This window comes from Typopeltis vanoorti, chromosome 9 (genome assembly GCF_054136105.1).
Source record: "Typopeltis vanoorti isolate ZY-2024b chromosome 9, IOZ_Tvanoo_1.0, whole genome shotgun sequence".
Classification (NCBI taxonomy): Eukaryota; Metazoa; Arthropoda; class Arachnida; order Uropygi; family Thelyphonidae; genus Typopeltis; species Typopeltis vanoorti.
This window is the reverse complement of record NC_143557.1, coordinates 54,552,648-54,575,813: the sequence shown is the minus strand read 5'-3', so window position 1 is coordinate 54,575,813 and position 23,166 is coordinate 54,552,648. Positions and strand designations below refer to the sequence as shown.

General features: G+C 38.3%; 1 protein-coding gene across 1 annotated transcript in view; it reads left to right on the top strand.

Moving 5' to 3' along the window:
• LOC150103053 (phospholipid-transporting ATPase ABCA1-like) overlaps positions 1–23,166 on the top strand; it is an 859,669-nt gene that overhangs the window by 320,198 nt on the left and 516,305 nt on the right. The window contains exon 17 of the mRNA XM_090398068.1: positions 18,328–18,447. Coding sequence (XP_090254194.1) covers positions 18,328–18,447 — 120 coding nt within the window. The remainder of the gene's footprint in view (positions 1–18,327; positions 18,448–23,166) is intronic.

The following is a 23,166-nucleotide window of genomic DNA, read 5'->3' as shown; positions in this document are numbered from 1 at the left end:
GAATGGTGACATTATAGGAATAATATGGAGATAACAAGCATGCAAGTCTCTTGGAATGAGATAAAGATTTTTAGCCACAGATCAAAAAGAGGAGTTTTTAAGTGCAGTACTATGACAGGATATCAGAGAAATCAAACTCTTTAATTCTTTTCTTTTCTTTGAGAAGTAAAGAATCAAAAACCACTTCACTCATTAAGCTTTAGCTGTATTTTTATCTCATTACATGCAACCCAGTCTACTGTGTTGCACTGCTCCTGAAGAGCCTGTGACATAATGATTTAAAATTTTTATTATTATTATTGCACAGGCACCTCCATGAAGTCCTAAGACTCATTGTGATAGACTTAGACTGTCAGCACAATATTATATCTCTCCTTGAAACATTAACAGACAAAGCACTCAAACCTAACTCAAGTACCCCATTCCATTCATTCATTCAGCACTCTCCAAGTGAAAATTCTGGTCTTCACACCCTTGCTAGCCATATCCTTTTCCAACTTCCAGGGATGACCTCTTGTTCTGTCCCCTCTAGCCAAGTGTTGAAACATTTCCCCTGCATCAATCCTACAAAATCCTTTAAATAACTTAAATGTTTCTATAATATCCCCCCCCTTTTTTTTTTGTCTATCAACCAACTTTTATAACCCTCAGTCCTCATAGGAAGCATTCCACAGATTCCTATCTTTCACTTGCATCTGGATCCTTTCCACCACTTCCTCAGCCCCAAGAAACCCAGGTGATCATACCTGAGCACAGTAATCCAAATGTGGTCATATCAAGGCTTTATAAAGAGGAATGATAACTCCCTTATCTTTGCTTGTTAGTATGTTCTTCAATAACCAAAGCAGTCCTGTGAGCTGGCTTGTCCACTTTAGCAATATTTAACTCACTTAAATTCCTAGCTTCATCACTTTCCTAGAGTACACTTCCTTCGATGTGGTAACCAACTCATAATCTTTGTTTCATAAAATACAGAACTTTACACTTTTCCACATTAAATTGACATCCATTATGTTCTGCATATATTGTCAGCCTCTTTAAGTTATCCTGGAAAATCTCCACATAATCTCGATTAACTATTATATTCCCAATTTTGTATCATCAGCAAACAACTGAATATCTCATTTCCTGTATCATGTACAAATTAAACAGCAGTGTTCCAAGCACAGAATCCTGTAGTACACCACTATTAACCTAATTAATTCTGGATTCTGCTCCTCATATACTACTTTATGTACTGTAGCTATCAGCCATCATTTTATCCATATCACCAGTTTCATATCTTGTGGCTATCAGCCACTATTTTATCCATATCACCATTTTCATATCCATGTCTATTTGTTGCAGTTTTGCATGTGGTATCCTCTCAAATGGCTTTGCAAAATTCAGCAGTGTCATTGTGTAGCCATTCTCTTTATTATTATTATTATTATTATTATTACCCAAGACCCCATGGAGTCAAAGATTCATCTAAGAGGTCTTTTTATCATACACACAGCTCATCATACCATGCTATAAACACACTCAAATTCTCTGCAGATACCACACTCTCGGGTAAGGCATTGCAATCATTCACAACTCTGCATAAAAAAAAAACCTGCTTCTCACTCCCCTACTCACACCCTCTTTATACAGTTTCCAGGGATGACCTCTGGTTCTCCCCCTATCTCCCACTATTTTATGTAGAACTTCTCCAGTATTAATCCTATAACAACTCCTTACCAACTTGCAGGTCTCTATCATATCTCCACTTTTCCTCCTGTCCACCAGACTCTGAAAATTACATCTTCTCAATCTTTCCTCATACTCGACATTCCAGAGGTTAGAGACTATCTTAGTCAGTCGATTCTAGATCCTCTCCAACATCTCTTCATCTTCTGAAAACCAGGTGACCAAATCTGGAAACAATAGTCCATGTGTGGTCTAATCAAAATCTTATACAATGGAACAAGAATCTCCCTACTTCTACAAGTCAGTGTCCTCCGCTTAATTCCCAGAAGCCTTTGTGTTGTCTTCACAATTTTGACTACGTGTCACCTAAATTTCAGATCCTTATCCACTATCACCCCCAGATCTCTTATTTACTCCACCTCTGACAATATATCCTCACCAAGCATAAATTCTGCATCCCATTTTTGTTTTCCAAATTTTAAAACATTACATTTTGCAACATTGAACTCACATCCCCATTCCCGTGCCAATCACTCAATTTATTCAAGTCTTCTTGTAAGGCCACAACATCATCTCTACTCTTCATGGTTCGTTCCAACTTTACATCATCTGCAAACAACTGAATATCTCCATCCAAATCTTCACCAATATCATTAATATACAAGTTAAACAGCAACGGCCCTAAAACATGCCCCTGAGTCATACTACTAGTAACTTTCCTTTTCCTGGATATTGCTCCCCCATACGCAACTTGCTGATACCTGTCAGATAGCCGTTTTCCAATCCAATGCACCAATCTAATATCCAACCCTGTCTGCTCTAGCTTGACAATCAATTTATCATGCGCTAATCTATCAAAAGCTTTTGCAAAATCTAAGTATATCACTGTGTATCCTTCTCCTCTGTCCATGGAAGCAGTCACCTTATTGTAATAAGTAAGTAGATTACTAAAACATGACCTCCCTTTAGCAAATCCATGTAATCTATCAATGATAATAACATTGTTGTCAACCAAATTCTGGATCCTAGTTCTCACAAGCTTCTTCAACAACTTAAATACAACAGCTGACAAACAGATAGGCTTATAGTTTGTTGCTTGAGTTCTATCACCTCCTTTATGAAATAGCACAATCTTGCCTTCCTTTCACTCCTTAAGAACTTGACCCAGTGCAAGACTCATATTAAAAAAATATGTCAATGCTGGCGTCAACTCCCTGGCACATTCCTTCAGAATACTTGGTGATATATTATCAAGTACCACAGCCTTATTTACATCTAGTTTGCTCAACTCCCCATACATATGATTTCTTTCAGTTGCTATTGAATGTTCTAAACACTTCACCAGGTCACCAGGTTGTCTTCTTGTAGTGGGAATTTTTCTAATGCTAGTTTAGGATGTTATACAGGTTGTAGATGGGTCCTAAACATTCTTGAAATGGTGAGGCCATCATTTTTGTTGAGATTTGGGTTGTGTTTGAGCATTTCACAACTCTTTAAATTTTCTCTAAAACCAGGTTTTGGTGCGGTGTAGGGACTTGGTATTTTTCCAGTCAATTCTATGGTATGTTTGGAGTGCATGGTCAGAAAGGCCTGTTTTACCGAAGTGGAGGTATTTAATGTGTCGTTTGTGTTCGTCTTGTCTGATTGGGATAGTTCGCCCTGTTTCCCCTATGTATGGTATGTTACATGTGCAGTGTATTTTGTATACCCCTGGGTGTGCTAGGTGTGGAAGAGGATCTTTAGAGGAACTGAGTAGGTGTCTTAGCTTATTTGGGGGTTTAAAGGTGGTTTTAATGTTGTATTTGCGAAGTGTTCTGTCTATTTTTTCAGAAATGCCTCTAACATAAGGAATGGCAGTAGCATTCTTGAAATCTTTTTTGTTCTTACTGGTATCTTTATGGAGGATCTTGTGAATAGTTTTTTTTATTGTATCCATTTTTGATAAATGTTTGGTTGATGATTTTGTATTCTTGGTTTAGAGCCTGTTCATTCGAACAAATAGTTAAGGCTCTGTGTTTAAGGGTGCTTATGCACCTAATTTTTGTGTTGGGTGGTGGTAAGAATTTTTGTGTATGTATTGGCCTGTGTGTGTAGGTTTGCGGTAAACTGAGAATGAGAGACAGCCAGAGGGAAGACGTGTGACAAGTGTGTCTAGGAAAGGAAGAGAATCGTTTTTTTCCATTTCAATGGTGAATTGGATACGTTTGTGTTGTTTGATTAGGTGGCTAAGGAATGTATTTAGAGCTTCGCGGCTGTGGGGCCAAATGGCGAAAATATTATTATTATTATTCAGGCCTCCAAGGAGTCAAAAGACTCAACGAGGGAGGTCCTTCCTAAGACATAAAGTCTGTCAAGACTCATCGAGGGGAGGTCCCCCCCCCCTGAGAAACACAAAGTTTATCATACCACTCTTTAAAGTCACTGACCGTTCTCGCTCCCACCACTCCATCAGGCAATGCATTCCACGGCTCAACCACCCTCCACACAAAGAAACCACTCCTTACCCTCTTGCTCACAGTTTCCTTTCGTAACTTCCAGGGATGGCCTCTTGTCATCACTCCTTCCCGCTGATCAACCAAGCGAAAGAACTCCCCAGTGTCAACCCTGTAACCACCTCTCAACAGTTTAAAAGTCTCAATCATATCACCTCTCCTTCTTCTATCCGCCAAACTCTGCAGTCCACATTCTCTCAGCTGATCCTCATAACTATCATTGTACAGTCCTGAAACCATCTTTGTCATCCGTCTTTGTATCCTTTCCACAGTTAATTTATCCCCTTCAAATCCTGGGGACCAAATCTGAGAACAATAGTCCAAGTGTGGTCTGATCAGAGACTTATACAACGGAATGATAACCCTCTTATCTCTGCAGGTCAGTGTCCTTCTCATAATAGCAGCAATCCTCTGTGTTACCTTCACCACCTTTGCAATATGTCCCCTAAACTTCAGGTTTCTATCAATCATCAACCCCAGATCTCTTGTCTCCCCTACTTCCTCCAGTATAACTCCTCCCATAGAGTATGCAGCATCCCATCGATGTTTCCCAGACCTCAAGACCTTACATTTTGCTGCATTAAACTGAAACCCCCATTCATTTGCCCATCTGTCTAGCTTATTTAAATCCTCTTGCAGGGCTACCACATCTGCGCTATTACTAATAATCCTTCCCAGCTTCGCATCATCCGCAAACAACTGAATATCCCCCTGCAATCCACTGGCTATGTCATTGATATAAAGGTTAAACAATATAGGTCCTAGTACTGAGCCCTGTGGGACCCCAATTGTAACCCTCTGCCTCCTGGAAACTGCTCCACCATACACAACTCTCTGATACCTATCAGACAGCCAATCCTGAATCCAGTTGACCAATCTGACATCCAGACCCATGTGCTGCAACTTAAATATCAGCTTATCATGTGGCACCCTGTCAAATGCCTTCGCCAAGTCTAAGAAAATTGCAGTATATGCCTTTCCCTCATCCAATGCTCTTGTAACTTTATTATAAAAGGCTAACATATTGCTAAAACAAGAGCGTCCTTTCACAAATCCATGTTGATTCTCACAGATAACATTACCCTCATCTGCCCAATGCTGTACACGGTCCCTCACTACTTTCTCCAAGATCTTAACAACTACTGATGACACACAGACTGGCCTATAATTAGACACTTCCAGTCTGTTACCACCCTTATGCATTGGCACTATCTTACCTTCCTTCCATTCCCTGGGCACCTTTGCCAAAGCCAGACTTTCATTGTAAAGCCACGTTAAAGGTATTGTCAATTTGCTAGCACATTCTCTCAAAACTCGTGGCGAAATACCATCCAGTCCCACAGCTTTACTGACATCCAGAGTACTCAGTATCTGAAACACACTCTCCTCCTGTACCTCCAGATATCGTCGACGTATCTGAGCCAAATTTTGGGCTTTAGACATGCTGTCTCTAGAGCATGTTGCTCAAAGTCTTCCATATAAAAGTTAGCTATTGGGGGAGAAAGTGGTGAGCCCATGGCTGTACCATCTTTTTGAAGGTAAAAATTGTTTTGCCATACGAAATATCTGGAGCGGAGTATGTGGGCAAAAAGGGCCGTGATGTCATGTGGAAATATGTTCTGTAGGAGTAAGATCGTGTCATTGATTGGGACGTTGGTGAAAAGGGAAGTTATGTCAAAGCTGACTAATACATCTTGGTCGGTGAGTGTAATGTTTTTGATTTCACTGATGAAATGTTGTGTATTTTTTATGTAGGAAGGGGACTGACCTACCAATTCCTTGAGTGTGGCAGTTAATTTTTTTGCTAAGTGATAATTTGGGCTGTCAATTCCTTCAACGATCGAGCGAAGTGGTGTGCCTGATTTGTGTATTTTTGGCAGGCCATAAATTCTGGGTGCACGGGCATACTGAGGTATTAATTTTTTTGTCATTTCTTCGTGCCATGTGTGGACGGATTTGATTAATTCAGTTGTTTTCTTTTTGTTACATTTTGTGGGGTTGTAGTTAACCTTTCGGTAGGTGTTATGGCCTGATATTAACTGGTTCATTTTTTCAATGTATGTCGTACCGTCTAACAGTTATCAACCTATCAAACCACATTCTCACCGAAGGTGAACTCTCGCTGCTAAAGAAAGGTTTGAACTATGCCAATGCTCCGAGGTCAGTAAACAAGCTTGATATCGTGTATCATATCGAGAGAGGTTTACGATCCCTCCCCACCATTCTGGCTGATAAAATACGAATGGAAACATCGTGTATACTAAATTCTAACAAAAAACTAAACACCAACATAAACAAAACCGAAAATCTAGCCCTTAAACCCTTAAAAAATAACCAGGATATTATAATAACGAAAGCCGATAAAGGCAATTCCACCGTCCTGTTAGACCATACGACATACATTGAAAAAATGAACCAGTTAATATCAGACCATAACACCGACCAAAAGGTTAACTACAACCCCATAAAACGTAACAAAAAGAAAACAACTGAATTAATCAAATCCGTTTACACATGGCCCGAAGAAATGACAAAAAAATTAATACCTCAGTATGCCCGTGCGCCCAGAATTTATGGCCTGCCAAAAATACACAAATCAGGCACACCACTTTACCCGATCGTTGAAGGAATTGACAGCCCAAATTATCACTTAGCAAAAAAATTAGCTGCCACACTCAAGGAATTGGTAGGTCAGTCCCCTTCCTACATAAAAAATACACAACATTTCATCAGTGAAATCAAAAACATTACACTCACTGACCAAGATGTATTAGTCAGCTTTGACATAACTTCCCTTTTCACCAATGTCCCAATCAATGACACGATCTTACTCCTACAGAACATATTTTCACATGACATCACGGTCCTTTTTGCCCACGTACTCTGCTCCGGATATTTCGTATGGCAAAACAATTTTTACCTTCAAAAAGAAGGTACAGCCATGGGCTCACCACTTTCTCCCCCAATAGCTAACTTTTATATGGAAGACTTTGAGCAACGTGCTCTAGAGACAGCATGTCTAAAGCCCAAAATTTGGCTCAGATACGTCGACGATATTTTCGCCATTTGGCCCCACGGCCGCGAATCTCTAAATACATTCCTTAGCCACCTAAACAAACAACACAAACGTATCCAATTCACCATTGAAATGGAAAAAAACGATTCTCTTCCTTTCCTAGACACACTTGTCACACGTCTTCCCTCTGGCTGTCTCTCATTCTCAGTTTACCGCAAACCTACACACACAGGCCAATACATACACAAAAATTCTTACCACCACCCAACACAAAAATTAGGTGTCATAAGCACCCTTAAACACAGAGCCTTAACTATTTGTTTGAATGAACAGGCTCTAAACAAGAATACAAAATCATCAACCAAACATTTATCAAAAATGGATACAATAAAAAACTATTCACAAGATTAAGATTTCAAGAATGCTATTGCCATTCCTTATGTTAGAGGCATTTCTGAAAAAATAGACAGAACACTTTGCAAATACAACATTAAAACCACCTTTAAACCCCCAAATAAGCTAAGACACCTACTCAGTTCCTCTAAAGATCCTCTTCCACACCTAGCACACCCAGGGGTATACAAAATACACTGCACATGTAACATACCATACATAGGGGAAACAGGGCGAACTATCCCAATCAGACAAGACGAACACAAACGACACATTAAATACCTCCACTTCAGTAAAACAGGCCTTTCTGACCATGCACTCCAAACATACCATAGAATTGACTGGAAAAATACCAAGTCCCTACACCGCACCAAAACCTGGTTTTAGAGAAAATTTAAAGAGTTGTGAAATGCTCAAACACAACCCAAATCTCAACAAAAATGATGGTCTCACCATTTCAAGAATGTGGAGGACCCATCTACAACCTGTATAACATCCTAAACTAGCATTAGAAAAACTCCCACTACAAGAAGACAACCTGGTGACCTGGTGAAGTGTTTAGAACATTCAATTGCAACTGAAAGAAATCATTTTGTAACTATCCAGAATATTAATACATGAGGACTCTAACAGTTTATTGTAGTTGCATTTATCTATTTATAATATATATATATATATATATATAATTTTTTTATTTATTTTTTATTTTTTTATTTTTTTTTATTTTTATTATTTTTTTTATTTTTGTTTTTCTTTTCTATCACTAGAGGTCAGGCTAGAAAATAGATTTATTAACTACGTAGATTTAGTTTACTGGTATAGAAAGCATGAGCATGTAGCTTATACAGTTCTGTATACAGTTGTATTCTTCCGATGATGACCTCGATATAGAGGTCGAAACGTCAAGTTTTATTTTATTTGTAATTAATAAAATAATTTGTTTAACACGTGTGTTTTTGAGTCCCTAAATCTACAAATATGAGGACTCATGGAATTAGTTATTTCCACTTCTCTTTTGCTGCCTCCATAATGCCCTTTTTCTCTGTATCATCACATGCTTAATCTCTTTATTCATCCATTTCGCACCTACCTTATTTAACCTTCTCACGCTTGGAATACATTTAGACATTGCATCTACTAGATAGTTTTTGAAAATCTTCCAAGCTGCATTGATCTCTTTTCCAGCTAACTTCTTATTCCATGCTACACTTCCAAGCTGTATCCTCTGAGCTCTTCATAATCCCCCCCCCTTGTAGTTCCACATATACCCCTTTCTTACAGATGGCCTCACACTGATGGCAATCACCTCATGGTCACTCTCACGAATTGGTGGGTGATTTGACACCTCATTTATAATTACATCCTCTGATGAGATGACCAAATCTAAGCCCCTCAATCCTCGTGTCCCTTCTGTTACATACTGACTGAAGTAGTTATCCCTCAAAAAACTCGAGAAGCTCATTTTCTTTATTTCCAGTTGCTATCTCATCATTCCAGTCTATATTGTCACAATTAAAATTGCCCATAATAATCACTCTTTTCTTATTTGCTTGTCTAATTTTTATTATACACATCATAGTACTACCATCTACATTTCCTGGTCTGTTACAACAGCCAACCAAGTATTTCATTCTATTCAACTCTATGTCACACCATACTCCCTCAAAACCGCTGGCACTATTTCCCTCTTGCATCTCTACTTTGTATGGACATAACTCTTTCTCTATCATCAATAGCACTCCCCCTCCCTTTTTACCCCCTTCTATCCTCACGAAACACATCATCCCCTTTTATCTCTATTCCTGTCAGGATGTCGTCCTCATCTAACCATGTCTCACTTATTCCAACAATTTTTGGGTGAACAGACTCAATTAGTGCAACTATTTCATCTGCCTTTTTTCTTACACTTGTTGCATTTGTATACAAACACAACAGCTCATTCCTGAATCTACAGCCAGTTCCACTGATACCATTCATTTGATATGATCTCTCCATGCTGAACTGGGGACATTTCCCTTTCTGCTTATTTATTTTAGAACCCTCTTCAATTGCAACTATTTCCTTTTGATCTCAGGTCATCCCATTCCTTCCTGTCTATACATGCTCTCACATCATCTCAGAGCATCCACCTTTCTCATGCTGTATACCCCTGTCCACCCTGAGCCTCCCCATTTCCTTGTTCATCTTGCACACCCATTCTCTCATTTTCCATACTCATGCCACTCACTTCCTCATCATAACCACCCTTTCAATCTCTCCTGTCATACTCCCCTGCTCTTACACATCACTTCCAACTTGATCTGATGCATTCTCTGTACTCATTATTACTTCTCTACCTTCCAGCAGCAGTCTCTCCAAGTGACTCACATTATAACTACTCAAATGCAGTTCATGACTCCCATACAGTTCACTTCATCCTTCAAACTCATTCCACACATTAACAAATTGTACTCCCCTCTCCTCACACATTTCAGCCAACATATCATTCATAATCCTTGTTCTCCACCTCATTTCACTACAGTCATACCTAGGCAGTATGCTTACTACCCTTCCTGTCGCACTATTCTCTTTTATCCGTCTAAGCAGCCTCCTGATATCTATTCTGACATGCTCTTTGTCCTCTCTCAAGTCATTCATTCCTATTAAAACTGATTTGCTTGCTCCCTCCTCATATCCAATGCCTCAATCACTCTACTCTTTTACCACCTGGAACACATACCTTGTGCATCCTCTCATCCAGCACACCTTTGATAATGAAATTGCCATACAACACCACTTACTCATCTTTCATTAACTCTTTTGTACCTACTTGATTTGTTTTAATCGTTTTCAACTGAATTTTCCTAATTTCACTCCACATCCATTTCATCTCTTGCCTCATCCAACCCAATTCAACTTTCGAATGTTGTGTCACATTCTCTCTATCATTCAATCTTTTTAATTTTTGAACTCTCGACTCCCTCTTCACACTTTCACTCTCATTCATCCTTTTGAGTTTCTGTACTTTCAGTCCATGCATCCAGCTTTCGCTTTCATTCATTCTTTCCATTTTTCTCACTTTCAAATCTTTCATCATGCTAGTTCTAATTTCTTTCATTCTCTCAATTTCGTTGCCTTCCACCACATTCACCTTGCTGTCGTTCTTTTTACCATCCATTATGGTTTTTAAATCACTCATTTTCTTTTTCAATGATTTTTTAACAATTTTTCACCTTTCTTTCAAACAAGCACTTATTCTTCCTGTGACATTCTTGCTAGATAGACCATTGTATGTGGATATATATGCAATTAGTAGGACCTTTGAAGACCAAAATTATTATTACAGGTATCTCCATGGAGTCAGTAGACTCATTGCAGGAGACCCAAACTTGCAAAATAATATCTGTCATATCTCTTCTTGAATTCATTTACAGATGAAGAACTCACAACTAAGTCAGGCAATGAATTCCACTCATTCACCACCCTCCAGGCAAAAAACCTTGTTCTCACACCATTGTTACCCACACTCTTCTTTAATTTCCAGGGATGACCTCTTGTTCTTCCATCACTATCACACAGCTGAAACATTTCCGCTGCATCAATCCTATAAAAACCTTTCAGAAATTTAAATGTTTCTATCATATCCCCTCTTCTCTGCCTATCAACTAACCTCTGCAATCCACAAGCTCTCAATCTATCAATGTAGAGAGCATTTTTTTACATCACTCACCAACTTGGTCACTCTTCTCTGAACCCTCTCCACAGCCTCCTCATCTCCAAGGAATCCAGGTGACCAGACCTGAGCACAGTAATCCAAATGTGGAAGTATCAACGCTTTATAAAGGGGAATAATAACCTCTTTATCTCTGGATGTCATTGTGTTCCTCAACAACCAAGTAATCCTATGTGCAATCTTGGACACCTTAGCAATGTGTCCTCTGAACTTCATCTCTCTATCTACCAACACCCCTAAGTCCCTAGCCTCATCAATCTCTTGGAATACCTTTCCATCAATATAGTACACAGCTGGTAATCTTTTAATCCCAAAATGCATGACTTTATACTTTTTCACATTGAACTGACATCCATTATCTTTTGCCCATTTTACCAGCTTATTTAAATCATCCTGCAAACTTTCAACATCAGCTTGATTTTTTATTGGGCTACCCAACTTTGCATCATCAGCAAACAACTGAATATCTCCCTTTAAGCCATTTCCTATATCATTTATATACAAATTAAACAACGATATAAGAGCTAATATTGAACACCTGAAAAATAAATTATTTAAAAGAAAATGTTGACAGGAAGCTCACAGTAATGTAAACATAATTAAGTAATTCTATCATTGTACCCTGCACATCCCTTTTGGATACATATCTGGACATGATTTATTTATTTATTCATATGGAGTTTCCTCCCTTTTCTCCGCCATCCCTATTGGGGTGAGTTGAGCCCCCTCATGGGGGGTTAAGTATTTATGGCTGTAGATCCATGTGTGTTCATGGGGCCGGTTTGCCTGCCTGCGGGATGAAAACCCCCCCAGATAAACTGGGGGAAAACCCTGCTGTCCATGCCCAAGACCAGCTAACTTGGCTATGGCTGAGGAAGATCTTTAAGCTCCTCACGTCGGCGATGGGAATCGAACCCAGGACACTCCTTCCCCAGGCATATGGTTGCGAAGCGCAAAGCCACTAGGATAACCGCGCGGATGTAAAAATAATCATAATTTAAAATTCTGAATACTTTTACGAATTGTTTATGTTAGTATGTTTATTAGTTTAAGTTTGTTTCATAACATGCATTGTCGGCATTTGCGATGTGCTCGTTATTGAAATTGTTTTGTCAAAAATGATATGTAAAGCAGTTAAAAATTTATGTACTTACCAGATTTGAATAGTCGTGTTACTTTAAACAAATTTATTGTAATTTAAAATATTAAGTTGTGTTTTATGAAGACATTCTCTTGTCGCTATTGTAATCAATGTGTCAGCCATTGTATTCAGTTTCTTGTTTACCACTTTCAAGGAGTGCGCATGCTCGCTGAGAAGTTTGATGTGTGATTGACAGCTTTCAGAAAGCATTTGGTATCGTAATAATGAAGAGAAAAACAAGATAGCATTCAGAAGGAAATTAGAACACAAGCTGGCAGACATTTAGATTCGGAGAAATTTGAGTTTTTTTATGTGACATTCGGAGGAAAATCAACAGTATATTTTGAAAAAGGAATCGTGAAACTATGAAGTTTTAAAGTGGAATAAGCATTGGTAGATAAAAGGAAAATATTGTTATAGATCGTTTTAAAAGGAATATTTGAGGAAAAGCTAATTGGAAGATTTTTAAAAGATTCTGAAAAGGGAATCCTTTGCGATATGTCCCCTAAATTTCAGGTTTCTATCAATCACCAACTCCAGATCTCATCTCTTGTCTTCCCTACTTCCTCCAGTACAACTCCTCCCATAGAGTATGCAGCTTCCTATCAATATTTCCCAAACCTCAAGACCTTACATTTTGCTGCATTAAACCAAATCCCCATTCATTTGCCCATCTATCTAGCCTATTCACATCCTCTTGCAAGGCTGCTGCATCTGCACTATTACTAATAATTCTTCCCAGCTTCACATCATCTGCAAACAACTGAATATCCCCTTGCAATCCACTGACAATGTCATTGATATAAAGGTTAAATAATATAGGTCCCAGTGCTGAGCCCTGTGAGACCCCACTGGTAACCCTCTGCTTCCTTGAAACTGCCCCATCATATACAACTCTCTGATTCCTATCGGCAGCCAATCCTGAATCCAGTTGACCAATCTGACATCCAGATCCATGCGCTGCAACTTAAATATCAGCTTATCATGTGGCACCCTGCCAAATGCCTTCGCTAAGTCTAAGAAAATGACAGTATATGCCTTTCCCTCATCTAATGCTCTTGTAACTTTATCATAAAAGGCTAGCATATTGCTAAAACAAGCGCGCCCCTTCACAAATCCATGTTGACTCTCACAGATCACATTATCCTCATCTGCCCAATGCTGTATACGGTCCTTCACTACTTTCTCCAAGATCTTACTAACCATTCATGACACACAAACTGGTCTATAATTAGACACCTCCAGTCTGCTACTGCCCATATGCAATGGCACTATTTTACCTTCCTTCATTGCATGGGCACCTTTCCAGTAGCCAGACTTTCATTGAAAAGCAAGGTCAAAAGCACTGTCAGTTCCCTAGCACATTCTCTCAAAACTCGTGGTGAAATACCATCCAGTCCCACAGCTTTACTGACATCCGGAGTACTCAGTATTTGAAACGTGCTCTCCTCCTGTACCTCTAAACCTTGAACCTGCCCTATCCTGCTAGCATTAAAACTGACTCCTCCAGGATGAAATACTCCAATAAAATGGTCACTGAACAATTCTACTATGTCCTCTGCATCAGTCACTCTAATTCCCATTTTTATCCCATAATATCATTCTTCCACAGTCGTTTCTCCTCCCACTGGCCACATATCTAAAAAATTCCTTAGGATTTTCTTTGGATATTAGGGCTAATCTCCTCTCATATTCCAGTTTCGTCTTCCTTACCATACTAATCACTCTTCTGGCCTGTGTCTTATAGTCCTCATGCATCTTCTCTTCTCCTGTCTGCTTATATTTCCTCCAAAGGCTCTTTTTTTGCATGGAATTCCTGTTTAATATTGTTTATCATCCACTTTACTCCAAATTGTGTCCTCTTGTTCACTCGTGGTATACAACTTACCATTGCTGCTAACAAATATTCTTTCATAATTTCCCATGCACTAATGGTATCCCGACCTAACAATTCCTCCCTCCATGAAACTTCGCCAAGTTGACGTCTTAGACTATTATAATCACCTGCCTTATAATTCCACATACATTCCCGTCTCTTTGAGACTCCTGCATGTCTATTCATTTTCCAAGGTCAAAACCATATGGCCATGCTCTCCAACTGGTGGGAGAGATTTCATCTCGGTTATTACCAACTCTTCTGATGCTATAACCAAATCCGAAACTCTTGAACCTCTTGTTCCCTCTATTACATGTTGCCTAAGACATTTGTCCCTCAAGAATTCTAGAAATTCCATTCCCTTATTGCTACATGCATCTTCCTCTCCCCAGTTTATACTACTGTAGTTAAAATCTCCCATAACAATCATTCTTCTTGCACTTGCCAAACTCAACTGTCTAAACATTTCCTGGTTCCCACCCTCTCTACTCCTGGGTCTGTAGCAACACCTCACTAAATATCCTGTCTTGCCCACCTCTACCTCACACCATATGCTCTCAAAATCATTAGTGTCACTGCCTTCCAAAGTCTCCACTCTTAGAGGACATAAGTCATCACTTATCATAAGCAGTACTCCACCGCCACGCTTTCCCTTCCTATCCTGCCAAAAAATGCTGTACCCAGTGACTTCTATTCCTGTTATTATATCCTCTTCTGTCAACCATGTCTCAGTGATCCCAATAATATTTGTCCAGGCTGATGCTATCTGCGCTACCAATTTCTCTCCCATATTCCGGATACTCCTGGCATTAGTATATAGCATATAAATGCCGTTGTTTCTATACCAGCATTATCCCTTCTAGACTCCACTGAGCTCAGTGTTACCTGATGTCTTCCCCATTCTCCCAAGTACCCATTCCCACAAGAGACCACCCCTTGTGGGAATGGGTACTTGGGAGACTACCATCCTCCCTGGGACACACTGACTCGTTCAGAACAGTAATCTCTCCAGATGCCTACGACCTTCCTGATTCAAATGTAAGTGGTCTCTTGCATACAATTCCTCTCTGTCCTCAAATGCACTCCAAGCATCCACATATTCCAGTCCTCTCTTATCACACATTTTAGCTATTATGTCATTCAATATTACCGCTCTTCTGCTCAGTTCATCATTATCATACCTAGGCAACACCCACACTATCTTTCCTGTCTGTCTTCTTTCGTACCACCTCAAGCAAGAATCTCATATCTCTCGCTGCTCTATTTACACCACCACTCAAGTCATTTGTTCCCACCATCACAATCATCTCATCCACCCTCTTACCTCTCTTAACTGCCAAAACCACCCTTTCTATCGTTCCTCCTGGCAAACACTCCTCACACATCCTATCTTGAACACCACGGATCATACATTATACCTCTTTCCATTCCCTCTCTCCTATTGTTTTCATTTTCTCCTCTGCTTTCATTCCCATACCTCTCTCTCTCTCTCTCTCATTCCCTCTCTCCTACTGTTTTCATTTTCTCCTTTTCTAGCACTCCCATACCTCTCTCTCATTCCATTCTCTAATCTTCTAGCATTGCCATACCCCTCTCTCATTCCATCTCTCCTACTGTTTCCATTCTTTCCTCCTCTAGCACTCCCCTGCCTCTCTCTCATTCTGTCTCTCCTACTGTTTTTATTCTCTCCTCTTCTAGCATTCCCTACCTCTCTCTCTCATTCTGTCTCTCCTAATGTTTCCATTCTCTCCTCTTCTAGCACTTCCATTCCTTACCTCTCTCTCCTGTTTCTATTCTCTCCTCTTTTATCATTCACAAATTTCTCTCCTCTCGTATCATTCACAAAACTCTCTCTCTCTCTCTCTCTCCCCTTCTCCGATTTGCGTTGCATTTACCTCTTCCATTCTTCTAATCTCATCTTTCATACTTATCATACTTCTCCCAAGACATTCCACCTCCTCTTTCAGCTCCTCTATCTCCCTCTGCAGGTCAGTCACTCTAAATCAAAATTCACTCTCCCAAACAAAACCATCTAAACTTTCACAGTCACTCACACCTTCTACACTATCAACTATTATTTTATCATTCACATTTTTTTCTTTATTCTCTCCTATCCCACTACTCGTCTTCCTGTATTCATTTCCCGTTCCTGGAGTAACAAGGTCGGTTATTGAGATATCTGCTGGATTTATTTCCTCCCACTGCCTGCACTTTAAACACACACGCACCCCATCCTTTCTCACAAGCCAGACATCCAATTCCCGAGACGCATACATGCTGCAAATACTGCATGCCACAAACTCCCTTATTATATTCCTTATAATAGAGTGTCCAAATGGTGGAGGACTTGGCGACACGCCATTTGCGACTGCAGCTGAATCTGCCATCATTCGTTACTGCCGAGGGACTACTAGCATAATCATTAATTATTCAAAACCAAAAATAAATAAATGCTAAGTAATTAAACAATTTCAAGCAAAGCAAATCATTAAGTACACTAAATAAAATGAAATAAAACTAAATGCAGTAATGAAAAACTTAGCTTTGTCTTGCTTCCACTGTTATGCATCCGCCCGTCTTCTTGGTAAACAAGTGTAAGTTTATTTTTAAAAGGCCTTGGATGCAATTAAATTTGTAGTTAGATATGTAATATTTGTTTGAAGTATGTATATACAGGGTTTTCGGGATAAATTTGACAGTTTCGTAAGGAAAAAGAAAATCTTCTTTGTATCTATTAAATTTAATGAATTGACAAAAAAACATTACAGGCAGAGTTAATTACAATACTATCAACAAGATTTACTCAAAATAACCACCATTAGCATCGATCACAGCTTCAATTCTGCTTCGGAACCTCGAACAAGCTGATGCTACAGTCTCCCTGGGAAGGGCCGCAAAAACTGTTTTAATTTTATCCATTAACTGGGCTTTTGTATTACTGGAAGTGCGATTGGTGTCTTTTTCAACTGCGCCCCATACAAAATAATCCATGGGGTTAAGGTCTGGGGAGTTTGGAGGCCAAACATTTGGACTGGTGAAGTCGTAGAAATTTTCAGACAACCATTTTTGACTTTTCCCAGAGGTGTGGCAAGGGGCCGAATCCTGCTGCCATACATACGGCCTACCATTGGCTACCCTTGTTATCCAGGGCTTGACTACAGTTAGCAACTCCACGAACAAAGCCCGAATTCCAATGCCAGGGTTCTTCAACACCTGTTCCTGCAGATTTGCGAGGAATTCTGCTGTACGAACGCAATCAGATCGTCTGCTAGGGATCTTTCTTCTTGCTACATCCTCGTAGTCACCATTGCAAGTCTCTAGTTCATGCCTGATTGTTTTTACTGTATTCAGGGAGCATTGGGCAGCAGTCGTAATATCCTTATTTTGATGGCGGGCACGAATCATCATGATACAAGTTATTCTCTTCCATGATTCAGGTGGGTTCCAGCTATCCATCCTTTCTGACATCTTGTATATGAATGAAGAAGGGTCCAAACTTTTAAATGAAGAGAAGTGTGTGTTAATACATGTAACTTACGGAAAAATATAATTAATTATAAATATGTCAAATTTATCCCGAACACCCTGTATATATTGTTTTTGTTATATTAAATGTGTTTATTTTGTATTTTGGTCTTGAGTCAGTGAATTATTTGGATTCTGAAAGAAATAGTAAAAAAGAGGTCTTTGCACCAATTGGAGTGAATCCTTATGCATATAATAATATATAGATACACTTGGAAATAAATTTAAAATAATTGTTGAACAGAGATCATTTCTATATACAGAATTAAATTAATAAAAATCATATATTTAAATAATGGCGCAGCAGGTAGGATTAATATTATGATAATATCCTCTATATAAAAATCTCACAATTATTAACAATTTAGGATACATATCTGGACATGATGATGATGACATAATCAACTTTTTAATGTAATTTTTTGCAGCTTTTTAGTGTTTAGATTTATGGATTAAGTCATAATTATTTATGGCTAATGGACTTGTATTTTTTGTTTTTAGTAATGTTTTAACTGGACAGTATCCTTCAACATCTGGAACTGTATACATCTATGGAAGACCTGTTTCTAAAGCTAGGAAACTTATTGGCTACTGTCCTCAGTATAATACACTTTTTGAAAAGTAAGAACTTTCATTAATGTACTACATTAATAGAAGTAGAATAGTTAATATATATATAATATATAGTATTACTATTGTTCTCTGTGTTGTATTTGGTCACTTCTTAAGTATTATTAATCTTATATAATGAGAAGCACAAAGTGAAAGCAGGAAGGGTGACTAGTATGGAATATTAGCTAAGCAGCCCAGAGGAGTAAATCCAAAAGAGTTTTTTTTTTTTTTTATGTAGAAAGTTAAAGAGAATGATTATGGCAGGATGACTTTAATCAGTGCTGATGGTAGGAAGGTGACATAAACCAAAGAAATAGTTGAGTTGCTGAGTGATCACTTTGCAGAAGTATATCATCCAGGTGGAGATTTTACAGTTAAGGTTGTGACAGAGGTAGATGATGAAGGTAGATTAATATTTAATTAGAATAATAAAGAAAAAAGAAACAGAAGTAATGTTTTTGATATACAAGAAATCATATGATAGCTGCTCACCACTCATTAGTAATACTGCTTTTGTCTCATATTTTAAACTGGTCACATCTGCATCTCATCACATCAGTGATATGCTAGTAGCTGATAACTCAAAAAAAAAAAAACTATTCATGCTCTTGCTGACTACACTGTTATCCAACTTACAGGAAACCTTGTTTTCCTTTCCTCTTGTTACACACTGTTGAAAATTTTCTTCTATTCTCTCCTACAAAAAATCCATAGTAACTTATATATTTCTTATGATAAGCATTCCTTTTAATAAGTGACCAAATTATGTAACCCAACCTTCAATATATATCCTTATAAAGAACCACACATCAGTGACCATGTTAATTGTCTGCCTCTCTCCACTGCTTCCTCATTCCCAATAAACCATTAAAAAAATAAGCTCCCTGTGGCCACATTCCAGTCTGTTTTGAAGCAGCTGTGTAATTCTCATTATCATGTAAATTCAAACCACACTTGAAAACTGTTCTTACCAGGTGCATTTTCTAAATTTTACTATTAATCATATTTTACTGGTTTTCAAATTTCTTTAATATTGTGTGGTGTGTATACTTGTATTAGTAGTTCAGAACAACAAAAAAATCATGCAGACAGTTACAATATTTGAAGAAACAATTCTCAGATTGTCACCATCTCTTACTGTTTCATTAAGTTTGTAATGAGAAATAAACAGCATTTTCCTTACATTAGATCTCATTTTAATGATTTAAGCTGAGCTTTAATATAAATACACCTCCTGATATAATTACTTTATTCTTATGAATGAAGCATAGGAGGATAAACCAATCATACATTATTATTATTAATATCTGACTCCATGGAGTCGATGACTCATCATGAGAGGCAATCACTATTGCACACAATGTTCACCCAAACATGCTTCAAACTGATTCAATATGTCTACATTCAAAACAGACTTAGGCAATGCATTCCACTCACAAACCACTCTCCATGCACAGAACCTTCTCCTCACTCCTCTGCTCACACCCTCTTTATACAGCTTCCAATGATAGCTTCTTTCCCCCCCCCCCCACTCTCCCATTCTTCAAAAAATCTCTTTCATTTCAGCCTGATAACAACTCCCAACTAGCTTATATGTCTCAATCATATCCCCCCCCCCCTCTCTTCCAAATATTCATGAGGTTTTGCAATTTAAATTCTTTCAATCTGTCCTCGTACTCCACATTCCAAAGACCACTGACAACCTTTGTGAATCTTCTCTGAACCCTTTCCAACATATCATCGTCACCATGAAAACCCAGTCCAAATCTGTGCACGATAATTCATATGAGGCCTGATATCAAGGCCTTATACTGTATATTATGGAATGTATATTATGGGATGCCATACCCCCATCTACAACTTTCTGATACCTATCTGACAGGCATTCACTGATCCATCTCAGAAGTCTGTTATCCAGTCCCGTCTTTTTCAATTTATTTAATAGTTTCTGTGGGAGCCTATCAAAAGCTTTTGCAAATTCCAAGTACACAACGTGATATGCATCTCTCCTGTCCAAGGTATTTGTCACCTTGTAATTATGATGAATTGTATAATTCATCATAATCTCTTTATTTCTACATGTCAGCATCCTCCACATCATTGCCATTATCCGATGTGATATCTTCACAACTTATGAAATGTGGCACCTGAATTTCAGATACTCATCCACCACCACACTTCACATCCTGTTGTAGCTTACCAAATTTCAAAATCTTACACTTTGCAACATTGAACTGATAGTTCCACTTATCTGCCCATTCATGCAATCTATTCATGTCCTCCTGCAAGGCCATAACATTTGCTTGACTCTGGATTTTCTCCCCAATTTTGAATTGTCTGCAAACACCACATTTAATTAATTAAAAGCATCCCAAAATCATTAATATATAAATTGAGCAACAATGGTCCCAAAACTGACACCTGTGGTACACTACTAATGACCTTCCTCTTATGGAATGCCATACCCCCATCTACAACTTTCTGATACCTATCTGATAGGCATTCACTGATCCAGCTCAGAAGTTTGCTATCCAGTCCCGTCTTTTTCAATTTATTTAATAGTTTCTATGGGAGCCTATCAAAAGCTTTTGCAAATTCCAAGTACACAACGTTATATACATCTCTCCTATTACAAGGTGACAAATACCTTGGAGAGATACCAAAACATGAACTCCCCTTAACAAACCCATGCTGAAAATCACAAAGAATACATCACCAACTTTATACAGTGGAACAATTTTTCCTTCTTTCCACTCCCTTGGAATCTGTGCTGTTAAGCATGCTAATGTTACTTCCAATTCTCTGGATTTTTCTCTTATGACGTGTGGTGATATGTCATTAAATAGTATCGCCTTATCGATATGAAGTTTATTTATTTCCTCAATTACCTCCTGCTCACTCACTCACTATTAAACCATCCTCTCCTGTGTCCTCTACACTTGAGTTCCTCATGATTCCACCCTGATTACCCTTAGAAATTGATCACTGAATGCCTCAACAATGTCTTTTGCAGCAGTTGCCATTTTACCACTTTCATCATTAACATCATCTTACCATGATCATTCTTCCTTCTACTTGCCACATATCTAAAAAACTCTCTAGGGTTTTCTCCACCTGATTTGCCAATTTCTACTCACACTGGCTTTTCTTGTTTTCCTTACTAACTGAGTCACTTTCCTGGCTTGTTCTTTATACGCTTCATATAACCGATTATTACCATTATTCATCTGTTCTGCCTCCAGAGTACCTGTTTTTTCCAGATTTCATGCTTAAGCCCCCTCATTCATCCATTTTACATCTACCTATTCAGCCTTTTGGCCTTTGGAATACATTCACACATTGATGCTCTTATGTATTTCTTTGTCAGTTCCCATTCATTATTAATTTTCTTACTGCTCAACTTTTCGTTCCATATTATAGCTACAAGCAGTCTCCTAAGCTTGTCATAAACACCATCCTTATAATTCCACATATATCCTTTTCTCAAAAAAGTGTTGATATGCCTAACTACAACCCAAGTTATCACTTCATGATCACTCTCAGCAACTGGAGGAAAGTGTGTAACCTAACTCACAATTATATTATCTGGTGAAATGATCAGATCATCATCATCATCATCAAATTCCTGCCATATACCCTCAAGGGGTGTACAGGATATGATAGCACTACATGAAAAAAATTACATCATTACTAACTTCCTAGCTATAATTTTCCTCCAAATCAGTCTGTTACTTGTCAAGACTCCAACATTATCAGATCCTATATTTCTATTGACTAAGGCACTTTGTACCGTATCAATCCACCTATATCTTGGTCTTCCTCTGGGTCATTTTGCTGCCAACCTAGCAGAGAACACTTGTTTTGCTAATCTTTCTTCGCCCGTTCTATTTAAGTGACCATACGACCTGAGATTAGCTCTGCTAGCGTATTCCTGGATGCTGACAATGTCAAGTTCTTTCCTAATATCCTCATTTTTAATATTATGATATTGCCATTGATGCCATCTGTTCACGCCTATAATCTTTCTCAGGACTCTCATATCTGCGGTCTCTAGTCTTTGGTCAAGTGTTTTACTTCTGACCCAACTCTCAGATCCATAAGTTAAAACTGGTTTGAACACTGTCTTCTATACAGCTAATTTAATGTTCAGAATAATTTCTCTCTTATTCTATGAATTTATTCAATTGACTTCTCACCATACCAGCTTTGCTGATTCTGTTGTCTATTTCTATATTTAATTTACTATCTTCACTAAAAATCGTGCCTAAGTAGCTGAAATGTTTTACTTGTTCCACAGGTTCTCCATTCACAACACAGTTGACATTTTCAATGATTCTGCCTATTTTCATTGTCTTTGTCTTTTTATTGCTGACCTTCATACCATATCTATTACAACAGTTATTCAATTTAGTGAGAAAATCTTGCAGACATGTAGTGGATTTATTTAGAAGTATAACATCATCCACATAAAGCAAAGAACTGACATTAACATCTCCAATTTTGATATCATGTTTAATACCACTTTCCTTCATAATGTGATCCATATAGATAATGAATAACAGAGGGGATAATGTACATCCTTGTCTCACACCAGATTTAACATTAAACTTAAACCATCTTTTTGGATTGGACATTAGGTCAGAAGCCCTGATCAGTTGTCCACATTCCTTTAAAGACTATGTGGCGGTCTCTTCTTGGTTATATAACTTTGACCCTTAAGCATCCCCT